The 22036-nt window shown below is 35.5% G+C and overlaps 1 protein-coding gene across 1 annotated transcript in view; it reads right to left on the reverse strand.

Annotated features, from left to right (window-relative positions):
- Nucleotides 1-22036, reverse strand: part of LOC124358338 (FAST kinase domain-containing protein 1, mitochondrial) — a 61673-nt gene that overhangs the window by 34199 nt on the left and 5438 nt on the right. The window contains exons 3-5 of the mRNA XM_046810638.1: nt 21631-21795; nt 19904-20067; nt 15070-15358 (exon numbers count right to left, since the gene is read on the reverse strand). Of these exons, the coding sequence (XP_046666594.1) occupies nt 15070-15358; nt 19904-20067; nt 21631-21795 (618 nt within the window). The remainder of the gene's footprint in view (nt 1-15069; nt 15359-19903; nt 20068-21630; nt 21796-22036) is intronic.

The raw sequence follows: 22036 nt of genomic DNA on the forward strand, positions 1-22036 counted from the left end.
AAAGAAGCTAATATTATTAGTAAATCTTTTTCTTGATAAATTGCACGAAGAGTTCTTAGTCAAAATGGAGGAGGAAACGATTAAATTGCAATTTTTACAATACGAAAAAAATTTTGGTACCCAGATGAATGAGTTTTAAGGAGTCATTGGAATTTTTCTCTAGAAAGATTGACGAATACGACAGTAAAATAAGTAGTTATTGCTCTCAAGTTAAAGCTTTGAAGGACTCTCAAGACTCTTTAGTAAAAGAAAATTGCAAACTTAGGGAGGATATTGCCCAGTACAAATCTCAACTGGAGGGCTTGGAGCAGTACAATAGGAATAAGAATATTCAAATTGATGGGGGTGCCAGAGGGAACCAATGAAAAAGTAAGTGAAGTTGTGCAGAAACTCTCGGATGTTATTGGCGTCCCTTTAAACCTGCCAAATGATATCCAGGCAATGCACAGAATACCTACTAGGCGTGAAGCAGGTCCCAAGCCAATTATTGTGCAATTCTCTAACAGGCAGACTCGAGATTTGTTCCTACAAAAAGCGAAAAAAAACCAAAGTAAAATCGACTGACTTTCAGGCGGTGTACCATTGACAAATGTTTATGTTAATGAGCACTTGACCCCGTTCAACAAAAATCTTCTGTTTAACGCAAAAAAATTTAAAAACTGTCTGGTTGGATGTATGTGTGGACGAAAGAAGGAAAAATACTTGCTAAAAAGAACGAAGGTGGCAAAAACGCTTCGTGTCACGTCCTTGGAACAGATCGATAGACTGTTGGGTGTGAGTGGACAGGCAACAGTGTCCTTAAAGTGTCAAATAAGTCTAAACTGTGAGTTACAAAATTTTGTTATGTCGATCAATCCTGTTTTCAGTAAACTCAATGATTTAAAGATATTTGTGTTAAATATTAGAAGTTTGAGGAAAACATTTCGATGAACTATGTATTTATCTTCAGAGTTTGCCGGAAACATATAATTTAATTGTTCTCACGGAAGTCTGGATTAAGAGCGGTGAGGGAGACAGGTATCAGTTGACTGGCTATGACATGTTGCTACAACCGAGACCAGACGGACAGGCGGGCGGAGTCTGCATGTACGTGGAGTCTACTCTGCGGTACGCTTATCAGCTGACCCTTGTCCCCACGGCCGAGATAATTGAAACTGGTGCTCACCGTCACCCACAACAATCACAACCTCCAGATATCCGTGTTTGGCATTTACAGACAGTGTAAATTTACATTTAACCAATTCAAGACTGATTTTGATTATATTTTGAGTAAGACAATTTAATCCTACCATTATTGTAGTGATATGAAATCTATGTTTGCTGAAGAATAATAATTCATCTAAAGAGTATTTAAATTTAATTTCGTCATTCGGGTTTGAGAGTTTAATTGACACACCTACTAGAGTTGTAAATAATAGTCAGTCTTGCATAGATCATGTCCTTGTAAGAAATTCTTTAAAATTCAAAATTGAGTCTAATGTTGTCGTGCTTCATATTACAGACCATTATGCATTAAAATATTTCTATATCAGAGATTGTAAACATTGCAGAGCGCCCAAAATACTGTAGCTTATTGGATTACAGAATGTTAAGGAGGCAGTTACAGATGGCTAACTGGAATGATGTTTATGATGTAAATGATGTTGATTTATGTGTATCTAATTTTTACAAAATTTATAATGCCTGTTATGTTTGCCTCCTGCAAACTAAAAAAGCTTAATAGTATAAATAGGAAAAGAAAGGTGTGGGTTACAGATCAACTAATTAGATTAATTAATAGGAAGAATAACTTGTTTAAAATGTTACTGTAGGAATAAATGTAATTTAGTTTTAAGGGATGGAATATAATAATTTTTCAAAATATGTTACTGGACAAATTAGGAGGGTTAAAATGAATTATTATTCTTCTCTTATCGATGACTGTAAGGGTGACCCGAGAAAATATTGGAGTGTAATAAAAGGAATTGTAAAAAATAAAAACAAGTCTCTGAGTGTATTTAGAGTTGAGGATAGGTTGGTTGATGTAAGTGGTAATGAATTTGAAGTTGCTAACGAATTTAATAAATACTACACATCTGTAATTTCAAAATTAAAATCTGAAGCCTTTGGAAGTGATCTGTTTTTGGAGAGTTTTAATGAATGTAATGTTTTGATTGATAGTTTTGATTGTACTTATGAAGATGTCGTAAATGTTATTAATTCAATTAAAAACAAGCGTAGCACTGGTATTGATGGTATCAATATAATGACTATCAAGCAAAACCTAGATATATTTGCACCCCTTTTGTACTGTATGTTTAAAAGATCATTAGAACAGGGAAAGGGTGCCTGACGAGTTCAAGATAGCCTCAGTAGTCCCTATTTTTAAATCAATCAGGCGTCCCCTCAGATGTATCGTCATATAGGCCAATTTCTGTAATTAGTGTGATAGCTAAAATTTTTGAAACTTTAATTAAAAACAAAATTGTAGATTATTTTTTCCAAAAGTCGCTTTTTTCTCGTAATCAGTATGGGTTCCTTCCTGGAAGAGGAACCGATTTAGCAGTTGAAAAGACATATTAGCTCGATTGTCAATGCGTCAGATAAATATAAATATACAGTGGCTGTTTACCTTGACTTTCAAAAGGCTTTCGATGTACTAGACATAGACATTTTATTAGATAAATTCAGATACTATGGTTTTTGGTGGTTTGGCTCTCACATGGTTGAAATCTTTTTGTAAGGGGAGGAAGCAGGTTGTTAAGATTAATAATGTTATGAGTGATCCCTTAGAATTGTACTTTGGCACAGCTCAGGGTGGAGTTTTAGGGCCGATTATTTTTTTTAGTTTATATAAATGACCTGTTAGACTTGGAGATGTATTCATCCATGTATGCCTATGCTGACGACACTGCATTGTGTGCTGCGCCTATAATAGGCAATCACTGCAGATAAAAATTAGAAATGATCTGCATAAGGTTTCACAATGGTTGTCATCTAATCGACTTTTGATAAATTCCTCTAAATCTAAAATGTATAGTTTTTTTTGATTATCACCTCACCAATGAGCAACATAGGCATGAATTTAATTTATTTTGTCATAAGCATCAGTGTATTTATAGTTGTACTTGTAGTAAATATTGATAGGTAGTAGATTATGTTAAATATTTAGGCTTGTACATAGGATAAACGCCTTAGATGGGACCATCACATAGACTTTCTGTCCAAAAAGTTGAGAAAAAGGTTAATTATGTACTCTATCACTTAAAAAAATTTTGTAAGAAGCGACCAGTTAAAAAATGTTTACCTTTCATGGTTTGAGAGTCTCATTAGGTTCGGATTGATTCACTATGGTGGAACTTATATTACCTATCTAAATAGTGTAATTATGAATCAAAGACATGCCTTAAGATTAATATACAATGTAAGACGCATGGACAGGATGAGCTACCTATTTTCCGAAAAATAATATTTTAACCTTTTAAACAGCTACACCAATACTCTGTAATACTGTTTGTTCAAAAGTTCATTGGTCAATTTGAATTTTAGGGAAAATAACAGAGTGACAAGATCTAGTCAGAATTTATTACTAAAACTTCCGTTTGTAACCAAGGAATCGAGTCGGCATCAATTTTGTTACATAGGTCCTAAAATATACAACAATTTCTTGCTGCATTGTGAGCAGAGCATTATTTTTGAAAAGAAACCTAAGGTAAAATTAAAAGCTCTGGAATATGTCAAGAACTTGCCTCTTGATTGATAAAATAATTGTTTTTTGTTATATAGTATATAGTTGTGAATGTTATCTTATTGTAATGTGTATATATATATTTATTTATTATATAGCTATTTATTACACTCGTATTGTCGCTATGTCTGGCCTGGTTGACGCTCTGTATCTGTATTATAGTTTGTTTTTGTTGATTTATTGTTATGTCATTGATCTGTAAATGTATACATTTATTTATTTATATGGATTGTTAATATATTTATTTATTTAAATTGTTAATATGTTTTTGATTATATTAATTGTTATTATATTTATTTATATGGATTGTTAATATATTTAATTTATTTGAATTGTTAATATGTTTTTGATAATATTAATTGTTATTATATTTATTTATCTAGGTTGTTAATATATTTATTTATTTGAATTGTTAATATGTTTTTGATTATATTGATTGTTATTATATTTATTTATCCAAGTTATTAATATATTTATTTATGTAGATTGTTAATATGTTTTTGACTAAATTAATTGTTATTATATTTATTTATCTAAGTTGTTAATGTATTTTTTGCTGATATGAATTATTATTGGATTTATTTATCAAAGTTATTAATATATTAATTAGTATGCATTGTTAATCTAATGATCTGTTAAAATTATGAATTTGGATAATTATGCATGAAATGTAATATGTGTTTTTTTCGCTCTAAATGTAACGGTATGTAGTGTGATGATAAGTCAAATTAAATAAGGATCTAGGCACCAACTGCTCCCCCGCACGCGCAGTTCTGCGCCTTGGGGGATAAAAGTGTATGTATGACATTGTACTGTATTTTTTTCCTGAATAAAGTGATTTTGAACTTGAACTTGAACTTGAACTTGAACTTGAACACACACACACACACACACACACACACACACACACCACACACACACACACACACACACACCACACACACACACACACACACACACACACACAACACACACACACACACACACACACACACACACACACACACACACACACACACACACACACACACACACACACACACACACACACACACACACACACACACACACACACACACACACACACACACACACAACACACACACACACACACACACACACACAACACACACACACACACACACACACACACAACACACACACACACACACACACACACACACACACACACACACACACACACACACACACACACACACACACACACACACACACACACACACACACACACACACACAACACACACACACACACACACACACACACACACACACACACACACACACACACACACACCACACACACACACACACACACACACACACACACACACACACACACACACCACACACACACACACACACACACACACACACACACACACACACACACACACACACACACACACACACACACACACACACACACACACACACACACACACACACACACACCACACACACACACACACACACACGCACTACACGCACACACGCACACACGCACCCACGCACACACGCACACACGCACACACGCACACACGCACACACGCAACACACGCACACACGCACACACGCACACACGCACACACGCACACACGCACACACGCACACACGCACACACGCACACACGCACACACGCACACACGCACACACGCACACACGCACACACGCACACACGCACACACGCACACACGCACACACGCACACACGCACACACGCACACACGCACACACGCACACACGCACACACGCACACACGCACACACGCACACACGCAACACACGCACACACGCACACACGCACACACGCACACACGCACACACGCACACACGCACACACGCACACACGCACACACGCACACACGCACACACGCACACACGCACACACGCACACACGCACACACGCACACACGCACACACGCACACACGCACACACGCACACACGCACACACGCACACACGCACACACGCACACACGCACACACGCACACACGCACACACGCACACACGCACACACGCACACACGCACACACGCACACACGCACACACGCCACACGCACACACGCACACACGCCACACACGCACACACGCACACACGCACACACGCACACACGCACACACGCACACACGCACACACGCACACACGCACACACACGCACACACGCACACACGCACACACGCACACACGCACACACGCACACACGCACACACGCACACACGCACACACGCACACACGCACACACGCACACACGCACACACGCACACACGCACACACGCACACACGCACACACGCACACACGCACACACGCACACACACACACGCACACACGCACACACGCACACACGCACACACGCACACACGCACACACGCACACACGCACACACGCACACACGCACACACACACACACACACACACACACACACACACACACACACACACACAGAGTTCTCGTCATATAAATTGATTATACAACGTATGTTAAAGAAGATAAACCTAGATTACTCGTTTTCATGGAAGTAGTACCCGCTATAAAAAACTACGTTTTGCTTTGTAAACTTCCCTTCCTTACTTGTAAACTTCCTTTGTAAACTCGGGGAGCCCATTGTCTTGATAATGTTTTTTAGTCTGCCTAGATCAGGTTATTTCATGCAACATCTTTATTTTTCTTTCTCGGATCGTAATATTAAATAGTCAAAAGAATACTTTGTCTGGAACATCTAAAACCTTGCTAGATCCAAAAGTACAAGTGACACATTTTATTTTAATTTTTCAAGAATCCTCTATTGATGATCTGACAAACCATTTGTTTTTACATGATTGGAATGTCGTACTTAGTAATGGAAGAGTATTCTCTACCTAAAAACTCGTTCATGCATATTTCTCCATTTCAGTTCATAAATAAACATTTTACTCTACAGTGAAAAAACAACGTTCCACAGTTAGTGAGATTAAAGGTCGAAATCAAAATTATTGGTATAGTGGGGAACTGGACCAAATTAAAGAAAGTTTTGTTTTTGGAGAAATCGACAAAACTTTCTACTAGTGACAGGCTTCGTGTTAACTATTTAAATCTCTAGAAATGTTATAAAAAGTCCGTAGAAGATGCGAACTCACAATGTCGCAAAAATATAAAATAGCAGTAACCAATATAAGGCCTGGGGAGAGGTTTTTAACGCCAATATAAGGCGTTTTCTGTGCAGATAAACGAAAATACAAACATTTAGAATCTCAATCGACATTATCAATAAATATCACTCCAGGTAACTTAAACCATTTGTTTTATCAATTCGGTTAACACCAAATAAAGGGTAGTATCAAAAAGCCTCATGTTAATAGAATGAACTTAATAAGAAATTACCATATTTTGAAAAAAAAAAAAAAACATTTATATTTGTAGAAGTCTCAATTGATGAGGTCATTAAAGCTGTCAAAAGAGTTAAAAACTCAGAACGCCAAGACATTTATAACAAATCTAACAATATATTTTAACGAATTTACCATACGTTTTTGAACCCATTAACTATATGTATATCTGCCCGATTCTTAAGAAAGGGTCTAGGAGTTTCCCTGAGAGCTATTGCCCAGTATAAATTTTACCTGTCCTGTAATAATAGAAACTGTTTTACATGATGAACCTTTTGCGTATCTGGAAAATAACATGAATCTAAATTTATTACAATAGAAGAGGTAAATACACCATTGATGCAATTTATTCACTAATTAAGGAGGTCCTAAACACTTTTGACATTAAAGCCTTTGCTCAGGTAACATATTTGACTTGAGCAGGGCCTTAAAACTTAACTATTACGGTATTAATGGGAATCCGGCTTTAAAGAGTTCTTTAAAGACTATTTATCTAACCGCAGGCGAAAAGTTTGTTTCTATTAATGGAAATCGGTCCAACAATTTGGTGATCGGGATTGTTGTACCTAAGGGTCAGTCCTGGGCCCTATTATGTTTTTATTATATATAAATTAATTTTTTACCGTTGTTAGGTTAAAATCTCTTTTATATGCTAACGAAACAACTCTTTAGAATATCCATTCAAACTTTGACAAACTACAAGTTCTTGTCATTGAATCAGTTAAGAAAGTCTCAGTGTTGTTTAGATCAAATGGATCTTTACTAAATGAAGTCAAAACTCAAAACATTTTGTTTACTTTACGACAAACCCCTACAATTGACACACCAAATTATTTCTTTTCTTGTGCTAAATTTCTAGGAATATTTTGGTAGAGTAATTTTTTTACTTAGACGTATTATAAATTGTGTTACTGAAAAATATTTTAAATCTGCATACTATGCCTATTTTTAATCCATAACAAGGTATGGCCTAATATTATTGGGTAATAGCGCTAAAATTAATGAAATCATTATCCTGAAAAACAAAGCTATCAGAATAATAACAAAATCACAACCACTAGAACACTGTGATCCACTTTTTATTAAGCTTTGGTGGAAACTTCTATAAATTTATATATTTTTGACTCAGTATTGTATATTACAAAAAACATGTCATCATTAATTTTGACTAGCAACTTGCATAATTATAATAGCAGAAATAAATATAATATTGTTATTGAGCATTGCAGAGTAAACAAAAAACAAAATAGGCATGTTATAATTACTCAGAAAACAAATTGCAATATTTGTTGTATTTTTCACGGGGCACTCCTGCTGCGTGCCTCGTAACTGTGCAGTGTGCCTGATTCAAAGGACATGTGGTCTTTCCTTGTGCCTTGTGCCAGTGCACTGAGTGCTGAGACACACTGCATGGTTGCCAGGTTAATATCCAATGCCCGTTATGTAGGCAAGTGAGCCAGGCAATAATTAGAGTTTATTTATGATAATTATAATTTCTTATATACAATAAAAAACCGAGATTGAAAGCCTATTTTTGTTCTATATTATAATATTTTATTTCTTTCCTATGTAATACATCCTGTATAAATAGATTACAATGAAATGGATATGTTATTAATAGTATCATATGGAACATTTTAAGAGGTATTGAGATTGCGTCCTAAACAATTAATAACTTTGATCCTCAAAAATCAGGAAGATTAATTTTAACAACAATCAGTCTACAAGTAGACTGCGGCAAACTTCTTACGACGCAGTGGGAGGACTGAGAGTAGTCGATCTCACTCAGTATATACCAGCAACAAAAGTGTTAATATACGTTTTGATGTTGTCGTCTTGCACTGTATGTCATGTTATATGGGTTTTCTGAAGCCTTACTGTATACTTGTTCTCAGTTTTTTCAAGTAATGTTCTAATAGTCCTCATCCTCTTTTTAAGATTCACGACTTGTTTAACATGGTCTCATACATTCATTTTTAATATATGAATGTTCAGCTTTGACAATGTAATTTAAACATTAATTTAAATTTGTTATGCAATCATTACTAAGAGAGATATTCGCGCCAATACACCAAAATTCAGAGATAGCAGGCTGATTAATAATTTTTATAAAGACTCATAACAAGTTGTTATTTTCATTGAACAGCCAAAACAAGACACGCTCTTATAAGTGCGTTACTGGCGCAATCTGTAATAAGATAAATATCCCACTAATATTATAAATGCGAAAGTTTGAATGTTTGGATATTTGGATGTTTGGATGTTTGTATGTTTAGATGTTAAGATGTTTGTCCTCGAATCACGCTGAAACTGCTATACGGATTGTGCTGAAATTTGGAACCGGTATTTTGGGCTTTTGGTCTGAATTAACACTTAGAGTAGCTGTTAACACTTTCAGCTGAAGTTTATCAAAGAGGCAGAAACATGTGTTTACATTTAGATTTAAGTAAATATTGAATTATTGTAAAGTGCTTAATCAGTAGTGTAATGTAGATTGCAAATACGAAGTTATTTAATTTTAAATTTAGATTGCGCCAATGATCAATAATCCATCTAATACAATAGAAATGATATTTATACGCTGTTATAACAACTACCTTATTGTATAAAGCTGTGAATGTTTGCACATAACGTAATCTAATCTGGTTAGTTCCTTTAACATTGTGTATGGCCTTTTTACTGTAGTTATTGAAAAGCAAATGGAGATAATATTGCCCTAATACTTGAAGCATATACCCCTAATACATATTTAGCGATCGGTAAATATATCAAAATCACTTAATCATCAAAATTTAACCTAAGTTAGATTCCGAAACCAACATATGAGACCATTGTTTTGGTTAGCGCAACAGCATAAATCAATTGTGGAACTATAAATAGATTAGACCGGGGGTGAATTTATACGACCAGAACAGACCCATATTGACCGCAGCAATTTTTGAGTTGTACGATACACTTTCGTCATTGGGATAAAAAGGCTAACTCTTATTGTTACTGAAGCCACCGAAGAACGTCAATAAATTAACATGGAATGTGGGAGGAAAATACTAATCTTATAAAAACTGTTTCACTTTACGACTTCAGGATCCCAAATCTCTGTTCTTTAAACTTAAATCTAAATTGGATCAGGAGATTGCAATAGCTTTGAGTGACTATCGATTATCTCGAGACTGTTTATTATGTTATAGAAAAAGAATACATAGATATATTGTCCAGTTTTTCAACAGAAAATTGCGTGCGAAGCCGCGGGTAACTGCTAGTATATATATATACGGATTGTGCGGAAACTGCTAGGCTTTATTGAAATGGTTTGTTGTGCGTCCGTCTGTGCGATAACTCTCATTATAAAGGCCCTAGTGACTTCAAACTTGGTACATATGCTCTTATTGGTCTAAATAAGAACTCTATTGATTTTAAGATAAAGAAGAATCGTCTGTGCGCTACCACTTATGTTACACTCTGTCGAGTCTTTCAATGCTTCTAACATCGTTCGGGTTATTTTAAGTAATCTCGTATTTGGTTCACAAAAACATCATATATGTATAGTACTTGTATTCATTATAACACTTATCTAGCAGTTTGGCATGAAATAGCTAGATTTTTCGGCTGAAAATGTAAAACTCGTGAGTCAAATTTCACTGTTATAGAACATTGGGAGGTTAAAAAGCTAAACTATAGTTCTTCTAATGGTTGAAATTCCCTATGGATGTTACATTTTAATCCAAATAAATTTGCTTTTTATGTAAGTCATGATACTTACGTGTATAAAATATTTACTTTGTCTGACGTAGGGAAATTGCATAATAAGTGATGAATGATTTAAGGCTTTGCCTATTTTTATATAGATTTGAATGCAAATTATTACCGGTTTTCAGTGCACGGAATATAGGATTTGAACACATTTAATTCCAATGACGATAAAAACTTATATAAAAATGTAAAACACAATGAAATTAGATGAACAAATAATTTACATTATTGGATTATGTGCAAGATTTGCGGTTTGGCCTAAACATTCATTCAAATTCATGGTAAATAATTTTTGGTGCCATTATTAGTTGTAATCAACAACCGCCGCACGCCATGCGCACGGACCCTTCTCTTGTGCGAGGAGACAATTGTCTATCTCGTGTCGCCTCGCCTTGTGCTGTCGACTGCTCGCCCTGCTGTAGAGGACAGTAATGGCGGGTCGTCGGTAGCGGGGTGAGGGGCAAGGTTGGATTCTCCTCCATCCCCTCTGTCCCCACCAAGGCCCCTTTGGAACAAAGCGAGAGGTGCTGTGACACTGAAACTTGAAACAGTCTCACGGCACCTAAACGAACCGTGGATCGTTGCACAGTACCTAACCTTATAGCGCCTAATATCACAGCACCTAAATGACGACTTTTTTTCTGTAGGTGGTATGAGATTAGGTGCTAAAAGATTAGGTGCTATGAAGCCGCTATAGGTGCTGTGTCAGAATGATGAATTCTCTTGGCATAGAATTCATCATTCTGACAAACAGTGATCACTCGTCAAAAGACAAGCCTTCTTTACGAGATCTCAGAGTAATACATCAGAATGTTCAAGATGCTAAAGCTAAAATGTCTCAAATTGAATTTCTACTAGATATATAATCTCCTAATGAATTTTGTATGTCAGAACATTTCTTAAATCAAGTTGAACTTGACACTTTTAACTTACCTAACTAATCTGTTGCTTCAGGTTACTGTCGCTCTGTAAAGAGAGGCAGTGGTGTTTGTGTGTTTTAGTAAAACATTTAGGAAATTGTTGTCCGATTGACCTATCTGAGTTCTTAGTCTAAGGTGTATGTAAGCTATGTGCTGTCAGAGTGGAGTGTAACTTATATTCTGTTATCTTTATTTGTCTCTATAGACCTAATCAGTGCTCTCCAGAACTAAAAGAATATTTGTATCAATCCAAAATTGCCTGGAAGCGTTTGTCCGTCTAAATAGTTATGTTGTTCTTTCTGAGGACTTCAATATATATTTTTACACAGTCAGTCCTTCATCTACAGTGTGTCTTGATCTGATGAACTCGTTTGGCTTAACAAGCACAATAAGCGGCTTTACTAGAGAATTTAATGGATCTAATTCTATTATAGACAACATTTTTAGTAATATTGCGGAAAATCAGTTTTCATCTTATGTCTTGGTTACAGGAATTTCGGATCATCATGCGCAACTTATAGATTTAATATCCCTTCATCCCTCAATAAACAGTATTATAAAACCTAATCAAGCAACATTACACTTCAAAAGGTTTACAGGATCTGAGAAGACTTCTAGAAAATGAGCAATAGCATGAATTGTTTGCAGTTTTAGGTGTTGACGAAATGTGTGACTCCTTTCTTCTTGCCACCACATAATTTTATCTTGATTGTACATTTCCGAAAAAAGATTCAAATTTGGCTCATATGGTCCTAAGATGAAGATCCCTTTAGATGGAAATCTAAAGAAATTGCATAACCAACTACTTCTTCTCTACTCACTGTCCAAACATCAAGAATCTTCTCATCCTTTAAAAGTGTCCTCAAAACCAAGAGGGAGTTCAGAGGAAGAATTCATTCTGCCAAGGTGAATAAAATATCTGACTACATCAGTGGGGCTTCCAGCAAACAGAGAGCTGCCTGGAATGTTGTTAGGGATCTTATTCCAAGTAAATAAACTAGCAATTTTAAACATATAGTGCTTGATGACAGAAATAGAAATCTTATACGTGATCCAAAATTGGTATCTGAAAACTTTAATACCTTTTTTGTAGAAGTAAGCCAACGTCTTATAGACTCTGATGTGAATTCTTCAATTAGATTTCCAAAATCAGAATCTTCTTCTAATGTATCCGACTCTATATCTCTTGCTCCAACAGATAAAAGTGAAACTATTTCTGTAATAGAATCCTTAAAAACAAGCAATTCAGTGGAGTTGAAGTTTCATCTAAAATCGTCATAAGTTGTGCAGACATATTGGCTGAGCCAATGGTCTACGCTGCTAATCATTCATTTGTAACTGATGACATTAACAATTACGGCCCCATTTCAGTATTATCAACATTTTCAAAAATGCTAGAAAGTTTAGTGCTTATTAAACTCCCAAATTATTTGTCTCTTAAAAGGTGTTTTGTATGAAAATTAATTTAGCTTTCAAGGAATGTCTACTGTCAATACGGTTTATAGTATTTTGGCTACAGTCTCACACTCATTTGATAACAAGAACCATGTTTTGGGTTTATTCTTGGATCTTACTAAAGCCTTCGATGTCATGAACCATTCGTTATTGCTAACTAAACTTGAATGCTTGGATTTCAGAGGGAATACACATTATTGGACCTCATCCTATTTTATAAACCTTAAAACAGGTTGTTGAGATACCCTTTGCTGATACTAAGGGTTATTTGAGAAAATAACTATTGGAAGAATGGAAGGTTCAAACTGGAGTCCCACAAGGTTCTGTTCTTGGGTCTAAACTTTGGGAATCGACACAGCAGAAATATGGTTTCAACAGGATAGAGCCATAGCCCACACAATTAATGCAACAATGAAGTCTTTAGAGAAATGTTTTCTCTTCTTGTGATCACACATTTCGGCGATCTCCATAGGCCTTCACGCTCACCATATCTATCGCCATGTGATTTCTTCTTGTAATGGGGTCACTTGAAATTTAAAGTTTACTGTTGTAAACCTCGTTCACAAAAAGATTTTAAGGCTGTAATACATCAAGAAATTGCTGCTGTATCACAGGACACTGATGAAAGTGATGGGGAACTTTGAAGAAAGACTTTTAATGTGTATTAACGCAGAAGGAAGCCATCTTTCCAAAGTTTTTATTAACTCATTAAATGCTTTGAAAATTTTATGGCCGAATTCTCAAATTGGATTGTTTGCTGATTGTTTTGGTGTTAATAATTTTTGTGTGATTAAAATAAACTCAATTATAGCTTTTTAAAATACATGTGTTCTTTTTGAGACACCCTGTATATTAAAATGAGGTAAAATATAGGTTAAACTAGATTATACTTTTCAATTTTATTAGAAATCTATTCAAATCTGGTTTGAAATTTCTGACAAATATTGAATCATTATATTTAAATAACAAATTTGAAACAAACATTTTTACATTCTACATTATTTATAATGCCAGGATCACTAGATCCTTAAATTAATGCGTTATCTTAAACATTGGAAAACCATACAATATTATGTTTAAACAAAAATTTAAACTAATATCAATGAATAAAAAATTTTTTTTAATTTGACTAATTAAATTAAAAGAGAAAGGATCTTACAATGATAGTGCTAATATGGTGATTAATAAACAGGAAGGTGAAAAAATTAACCTACTACAAGATGACACACCTAGCAGAAGCCTATTAATTCAGAGATCGAATTGTGTTATTCAAGCCCAGCCCTAATTCAGGGTATATCACATGAAATCCTAAACTTAGTTTTTTAGCCTATTGTATTAATTAATTAGTATTACAATTTCGGGGTATAATTACTTTTATAAAAAAAGTTTTCTTTATAAAAATAATACTCTAACGTCACTGTGACATTATCAGTACTAATGGTGTTGACATGTAACTTCAAACACACTCGTCCCCTAAATAATAATAGTGAGACATGTGAGAAAATAGCGGGAATCTGAGTCATCTAATAGTAATAAAAAAAAAGGAAGAGACTGGCTGGAATCAAGTTAACAAATCAGAACACCTATAATACATAGTATAATACAACAACTTTCGAATCTATTTTGCAAAAAACTGTATTGGTTATCAAAATTAAAGACCAATGACATTCTTCATTTTACTTAACTGTAGCACTGTATCAATAATTTATTGACAGTAGTGTTGAATGATATAAAATCTTTTATTTTTCGGAAAACAAATATAACATATGTTTCACTTGATCAAATCAGTATGTAAACATTTGAGTAACACTGAGAATCTGCTAGAAACTTACATAGCTCTGAAGTTTGTGATGGAGCATACCATGTCTGAGCCCACGAGACAACACAAGACAGCACTCAATGTCAAACTGGTTCATCATGGAGAGCAGCCGGGGCATGATATCATCTGAGAGACCATGGCCATGATGATGCGATGACAGCACAAATGCTGCAAGCATAGCGAATACATGAGGTCTTAGTCCTGCTGTCCCCTCCACCAGTTCGGTCGTAATCGTAGACAACATACGAGACTCAAATTGTTTGTGATGGTATGAGCCCATTCGAGCCGTGAAGTTCATATACCTGCCATTACAACAAATTTAGTGATTTTTTTCACTTGAAACTGATAAAACCTCTCATTTTAGTCAGTTCTAAAATGATCTTTGTACTTGCTTCCAGAATGACAGAATATTCAGGGTGGATAAAGTTGGGGTAAACCTTAGTAATCTAAAAATCATATAGCCATATCTCATATTTTATTGATTTTCTTCTACTACGTCAATCCTCATAACTATCGTCACAACACCTTTAACTGATGGTAACATGTTTCTAGTCACTTTAAGATATGCAGGTTTTTCTTTCCTCAGAAAACATGTCGGTAGTTATAGGGGGTAACACTTATCAACAAGAAAGAGGTTAGGCCCATATGACATATAGCATTTCAATGTGATTTTCTAAATCCTTTAGAGAAAAATGCTTTTTCATGTCATCAATATCAGGGACGTTTTTAAAGTAAAGATCTTATTTTATACATACAAACATAAACAATATTATTCTTAACAAATTTATTTTTAAGTTTTATATACAATTCTTCATTTTTATATAGTTGCCTTATTTATTTAAAAACTTTTCATACCTTAAAACTAAATTTTGAATTCCATTTTCAAAGAAATTCTACAGCAATAGATGATGGCAACAGTTTTTTTGAGTAGGCATGGTATTTTGTGATATATATGATTGATTTAATTTTGCCTTTTATAATTAATCCATCAGATGTTTTTTGTTTATGTTTTAAAAAATGTGGTTCTGAAAATACAATTCAATGTTATGGCAGATTACAGTTTATTTCTTAAAACAATGTCGACTAAAACAAAATCAACCTGCAAAAGAACCGAATCATCCATGGCTGACCCCTCAAGGACCATGGGAGAGATTACACATAGATTTTGCTGGCCCGATACAAGGTCAGTGGTATTTCATTGTTGTGGACGCCTTTACCAAGTGGGTTGAAGTAATCCCTACTAAAAACACGTCAGCAGAATGGTGTATGAAGGAGCTAAGAAAAATGTTTTCTACATTCGGCCTTCCTTTGGTCTTAGTTTCAGACAATGGAAGCCAATTTACATCTACAATATTTCGCCAGTTCTTATCTGCTAATGGTGTTGTACACAAAACTACAGCTCCCTACCATCCTTCGTCTAATGGACAAGCTGAGCGTTATGTCCAAACAGTAAAAAAATCACTGAGGGCAATGGAAGATGAGGGGGGAAAGATTGAGCTAAAATTATACAGGCTTTTGATGCAACTTCGACAATCTCCAAACACAACTGGCTCAAACTCATACAACTTAATGTTTGGAAGAAGTGTTCGAACTCATTTGAGCCTATTACTACCAGATAGCAAAAATGCACAAGAAGTTACACGAATCGTACGCAGACAATTTCAGGTGGGTGACAGAGTACAGGCTCGAGATTACACCAACTCAAGATACAAGTGGAGTTTTGGAACAATTATGGAAAAAGAAAGTTCGCTACTGTACAAAGTTAAAATGGACGATGGAAGTGTTTGGAGGAGGCATGTTGACCAGCTATTGAAATGTGAAGTTTAGGGGGGGAGAATTGATATATATGATTGATTTAATTTTGCCTTTTATAATTAATCCATCAGATGTTTTTTGTTTATGTTTTAAAAAAATGTGGTTCTGAAAATACAATTCAATGTTATGGCAGATTACAGTTTATTTCTTATTTTTCTAAGTTTAGTAATTTAACATTTTGCTAGTGGAATCATGCCACGTGGAACAACAATCAATCTAGAAGACTACTGTGTGACCCTAACCACGCTCTGCTGAGCGATACAAAACATACGATACAGTAGCCTGTCAAAAGAAATTTTGCTCTTGATGACGCCAGACATTACACTGCTATCCAAGTAAGCAATGACTACATTTTCAGATGTAAAATTATAGATCAACCACCAGCCCTGACCCTTCCCCAGTAAGTATCACCTTTTTCATCACTTGAAGCATCGTCTTGGTGGGAAGCACTTTAACAATGACGAAGAAGTGAGACCAGCCATAAACTCTTAGCTGTAAAAGGAAGCAGCAAATGTTTTTTAAGAAATTCAAAATTTAGTTTAAAGGAATATCAATAAGGCAAGTAGAGTAGAGTCCCGATAGTTCGAGTCTCGATAGTCCGAGGTTCCGTTAAATCCGAGCCAACACATGTACAAAAATAAAATGTGATATTGACATATTTGTACAACACACCCGAGCGCATGTCTGTAAACTGAGTGCTAGGCTACTTGGAGAAGCCGGCAGCCTGACTCATCAGTGCCACTTCATTTGCACCGCCCCACCCCCACCCTATTGTCAAGGCCACGGAACATCGTGCCCCGTATTGTCTAAAAATAAATCAGTCCGTTGCTCATCACATTCGACTGCGGTACGGTTGTTCTAGATTACGATCGCAGTGCGCTTACCCGTCTGTTATTTACAACGTACAGTACTTGTTGTCTAAATATTAAGTTTTAGTAAAAAAGTATTTTCTGAAGTGTTTATGTGTTCATTGTACAGTGAACTATGAGTTCAAAAAGTAAAATAAAGTTTGTACCGATAAAAACAAAACTAGAAGCTCTTAAAAGACTTGATAAAGGTGAAACGTTAAAAAAATTAGCTGCCGAGTACGGAGTTGGTGAAGTGACAGTTTGTGACTGGCGAAGGAATCGCGATAAAATTGAAAAGTTTGCATCAGAAAAGTGCTCGGAAAAGTGTACTAATGAGCGGAAGTCTATGAAGAAAGCAGAGTATGAAAAAACTAGCGTGGCCCTATTTTTATGGTTTTGTCAACAAAGAAACAAAAGTTGTCCTATTTCCGGACCTATTTTACAGGAAAAGGCATTGTACTTTCGCAATGAAATCAATGAAGGTGAGGAAGATTTTACGGCAAGTGTAGGATGGCTTGACCGTTGGAAAAAACGTTATGGCGTGAGGCAGTTAGAAATTTGTGGGGAGAAACTTTTGGCGGATTCCGAGGCAGTTGTTCAGTTCTGTGAAAAGTTAAAAAATCTTATTAAAAGTAAAAATTTAACACCTGATCAGATTTACAACTGTGATGAAACTGGTTTGAATTTTAAAACTTTGCCATCAAAAACTCTAGCTTCACGAGAGGAAAAAGCTGCTCTGGGTCACAAAAAAAGCAAAGAGAGACTGACTGACTGACTGTGCTAGCCGCTTCAAACGCGTCGGGAAGCCATAAATTAAAACTAACTGTCATTGGCAAGCCTGCTAAGCCTCGTGCGTTTAAAAACATGTCTATTTCAACTCTTCCAGCAACTTATACAAAACAAAAAAACGCATGGATGGACAAACAAATTTTTAAAAAACTGGTTTTTTAGTGAATTTGTTCCTGAAACCAAAAAGTTTTTGAAGAAAAGCAACCTACCCTCTAAAGCCATCTTAACACTTGATAACGCAGGATCACACCCAGATGAAGGGGAACTGCAATGCGATGGCATACGCACGATGTTTTTGCCACCGAACGTGACCAGCCTCATTCAGCCTATGGACCAAGGCGTACTTGAAACTTTGAAAAAAAGTACAGACGCCATTTGTTGCAATCAATGTTTCAAACAATTGAAGGAGAGGCAACCATAAAAGATTTCCTGAAAAAAGTCACAATCAAGGATGTGATTTATTGGATCGCTGAAGCTTGGAGCGAAATTAAACCAGAAACAATCCAGAAATCATGGAAGAAAATCGGAGTGTATAAAATTGAAAATGATGATGAAGATGACGATCTACCATTAATAAATTTAATAAACAGACTTCCTGGTTGCAATGGGACAAATCAAACTGATATTGGAGAGTGGATGAGTAGGGACGAACAGTTAGAGAGACAACAGACGACACCATAGTTGAGATGGTTACAGACATGACAGCTGACGGGAGTGAGGAAGAAGAAAGTGTGCAGGAGACAGACCCGGCAATGACTCACAGCGACGGCTACGCGGCACTGGATGCGGCCCTGCGCTACGTAGAGCAGCAAGCAGAGGTGACAGCGGCAGACACGTTATTGCTTCGGCGATGGAGAGACATGGCTGCCCGCAAACGCTGTAGTGTGGTGAAAGAAAAAACTCTAGACAGTTTTTTTAAGTAAACATTGCATCTTTGGGCCTCTGTAAGTAATTTCTTAATGCTGGTATTTGTAATAAAAGCATATTTCTTTTGTTTGCTTTCAGTTCTAATTATAACCCAATTTTTCTCAAAGTGTTCCGTATAATTCGAGTTCTTCACAATTTGAGGTACATTCTGGTCCCATTCACCTCGGATTACCAGGACTCTACTGTATGTAGAAAAATAAAGAAACATACGTAGCTGAAAATAAATTTGTTTAAAAAAATATAGTTTGGGTTTTTATATATAAAAACCGGCACTTACTTTAAAAACATTCCTCAAATTTAACTAATGAAAGAGGTATGTTATTATATAAATCATGCACTTAAATTATACAATGAGAAACTTTTGAAGAATACATTGCTAATGTATTACTGCACTTCAAGTTTATTTTGAAGCAACCAGGACATAGGTCAACTTAAGAAAATGAACACATTGTATTAAATTCTACCTACCTTAAACAGACTCGTTGTAACATTTTGATGTCCACTGGCTGCTTAGAAATCAGCAAGTCAGCTGCCTTAGTCCAGAGCATATTACAAGTTTCCATCTGGGTGGTGGTCAGGTTAGACAGAATACACAATAGACTTTCCAAGTTCTCTGCTTCACTAATGGCACGCTATATATATATTACATCATTGTGTTATTACCATAACCACAGAATACTTCCAGCAATAAAAAAGATGTAATAAGATTTCATTAAAAAATATACAAAATACAAATTATCTATATATTGATCCATCAAATATTACATAAATTAAAACACGCAAACAAGTCATATTTGTCATTTAATTTGTAATGTAAGAGGGCTATCCAGAAAGTAGATTATGTTTTGATATCAAAAAAGTACAAAAAAAATATTGTATTACATTTGTATACATTTGAAAGTGACACTAAAATACTATTTTTCAACATAGTCAGCAAACAAATTTATGCACTCAACATAGCGGTGAACTAGTTTTGAAATTCCAGTATTAAAAAATTTTGCCACCTGAGACTTTAATCAGGTAGTCAAACCCTCCTGCAGTTCCATGTCGCCATCAAAGTGTTATGTCTCAAGCCAGGTCTTCATTGTTGGAAACGTGTGGTAATCGCTGGGTGCAAGATCCAGACTGTAAGGCAGATGTGAAAACACCTTCCACTTAAATGCATCCAGGATTTCTCGAGTCTGATTTGCATGTGTGTGGTCGGGCGTTCAACTTGCAAAAATAAAATTGTTCAAATTAACTTTCCTCTGCACTTTGTTTTTGTATTGGCCTTCTTAACTTTTGCAAGGTTTCACAATACCTCGCAGAATTTATGGCTGTGCCACGTTTCAAAAAAATCAACAAGAAGGACTCCTTTCTTATCCTAAGAAACAGTTGCTATAATCTTCCATACCAAAAATGTTTGCAAGCATTTCCTTGATTTTTGGGGGAGTGTGTGCCCCACTCCATAGACTATAATTTGGTTTCACAATTCAGGTGTTTTACCCAGGTTTCATCTCCTGTAATGATTTTATCAAGCAGCAAGTTACCAACTTTTTCGTAAGTATCCAAAAATGTAAATGTTGCAGCTATATGCTTTTTATGGGTTTCTGGTAAGATTATGGGTACCCATCATGCACAACATTTATGGTAACCTAACTTCTGCATAACAAACTTCTTTAAATTTGAAGAAAACTAAGTGAGAATTATGTTTTTGTGAATCAGTGGTCTTCTTTAATCTTCTCATCGACTTTGGAGACAATTTCATCCGTCACAATGGTTGTCCGTCAACTTCGTTCGTTACCATGCAAATCAGTTTAGCTATTTTTAAACCTATTGCACCACTGACGCACTCAACCTTCAGTAATCACATCGTTCCCAAATACTTCAAAGATTTGGCAATAAATCTCAATTGGTTTATTGTGCTTAGTCAACAAAAACCGTATTACCAATATTGCACTTCGCAACTCGCAGGATTTTCAATTGCATCATACATTTTAAACTGCTACTGTAAAAAAATAAGGAGCGACAGTAATCTCTCACTAGCACACCTGGATAGAACGGAGAAATTCCCTAACATCAAAATGGCCGTGATGTCAGAGCGAAACATAGTTTACTTTCTGTATAGCCCTCATATAAATTAATAGTTGTTCTATACTTTGAAAATAGTTGTGTGAGAAATTATAAGAATATTCACACTGAGACTTGATATATACCTGTAAAATCAATGAACTCTGTGCATTCATTGGAAGTGTGACCAAGTAGAAATAAATAGGTGAGAAATGCCCATCATTCATTAATTGCAACTTTAGTGATTGTTTCTTCTTGATGTTTTCCAATTCCATTATCATGTAACTTGGTTCCAGATTTTTCCAGACAACCTGTAAATTATTGTATCGATATAATTTTTTAAGATACATGCACTATCTTAAATAAAACTTAAACCATCACGAAAGAAGTATATTTTCTTAATTGAAGCAGCAACTTTTTGTCACTTATGAAATCCAATATTGACCTCATTTTTAGAAAACAAACACTGCTACTGGTTCCTGACCATAATAACCGTAACTAAATAGAAATCACAATGAGCCAGTCCCTGTAGTGAAACTACCTTGAGTTTAA

The sequence above is a fragment of the Homalodisca vitripennis genome, chromosome 3 (genome assembly GCF_021130785.1).
Source record: "Homalodisca vitripennis isolate AUS2020 chromosome 3, UT_GWSS_2.1, whole genome shotgun sequence".
In the NCBI taxonomy this organism is placed as follows: Eukaryota; Metazoa; Arthropoda; class Insecta; order Hemiptera; family Cicadellidae; genus Homalodisca; species Homalodisca vitripennis.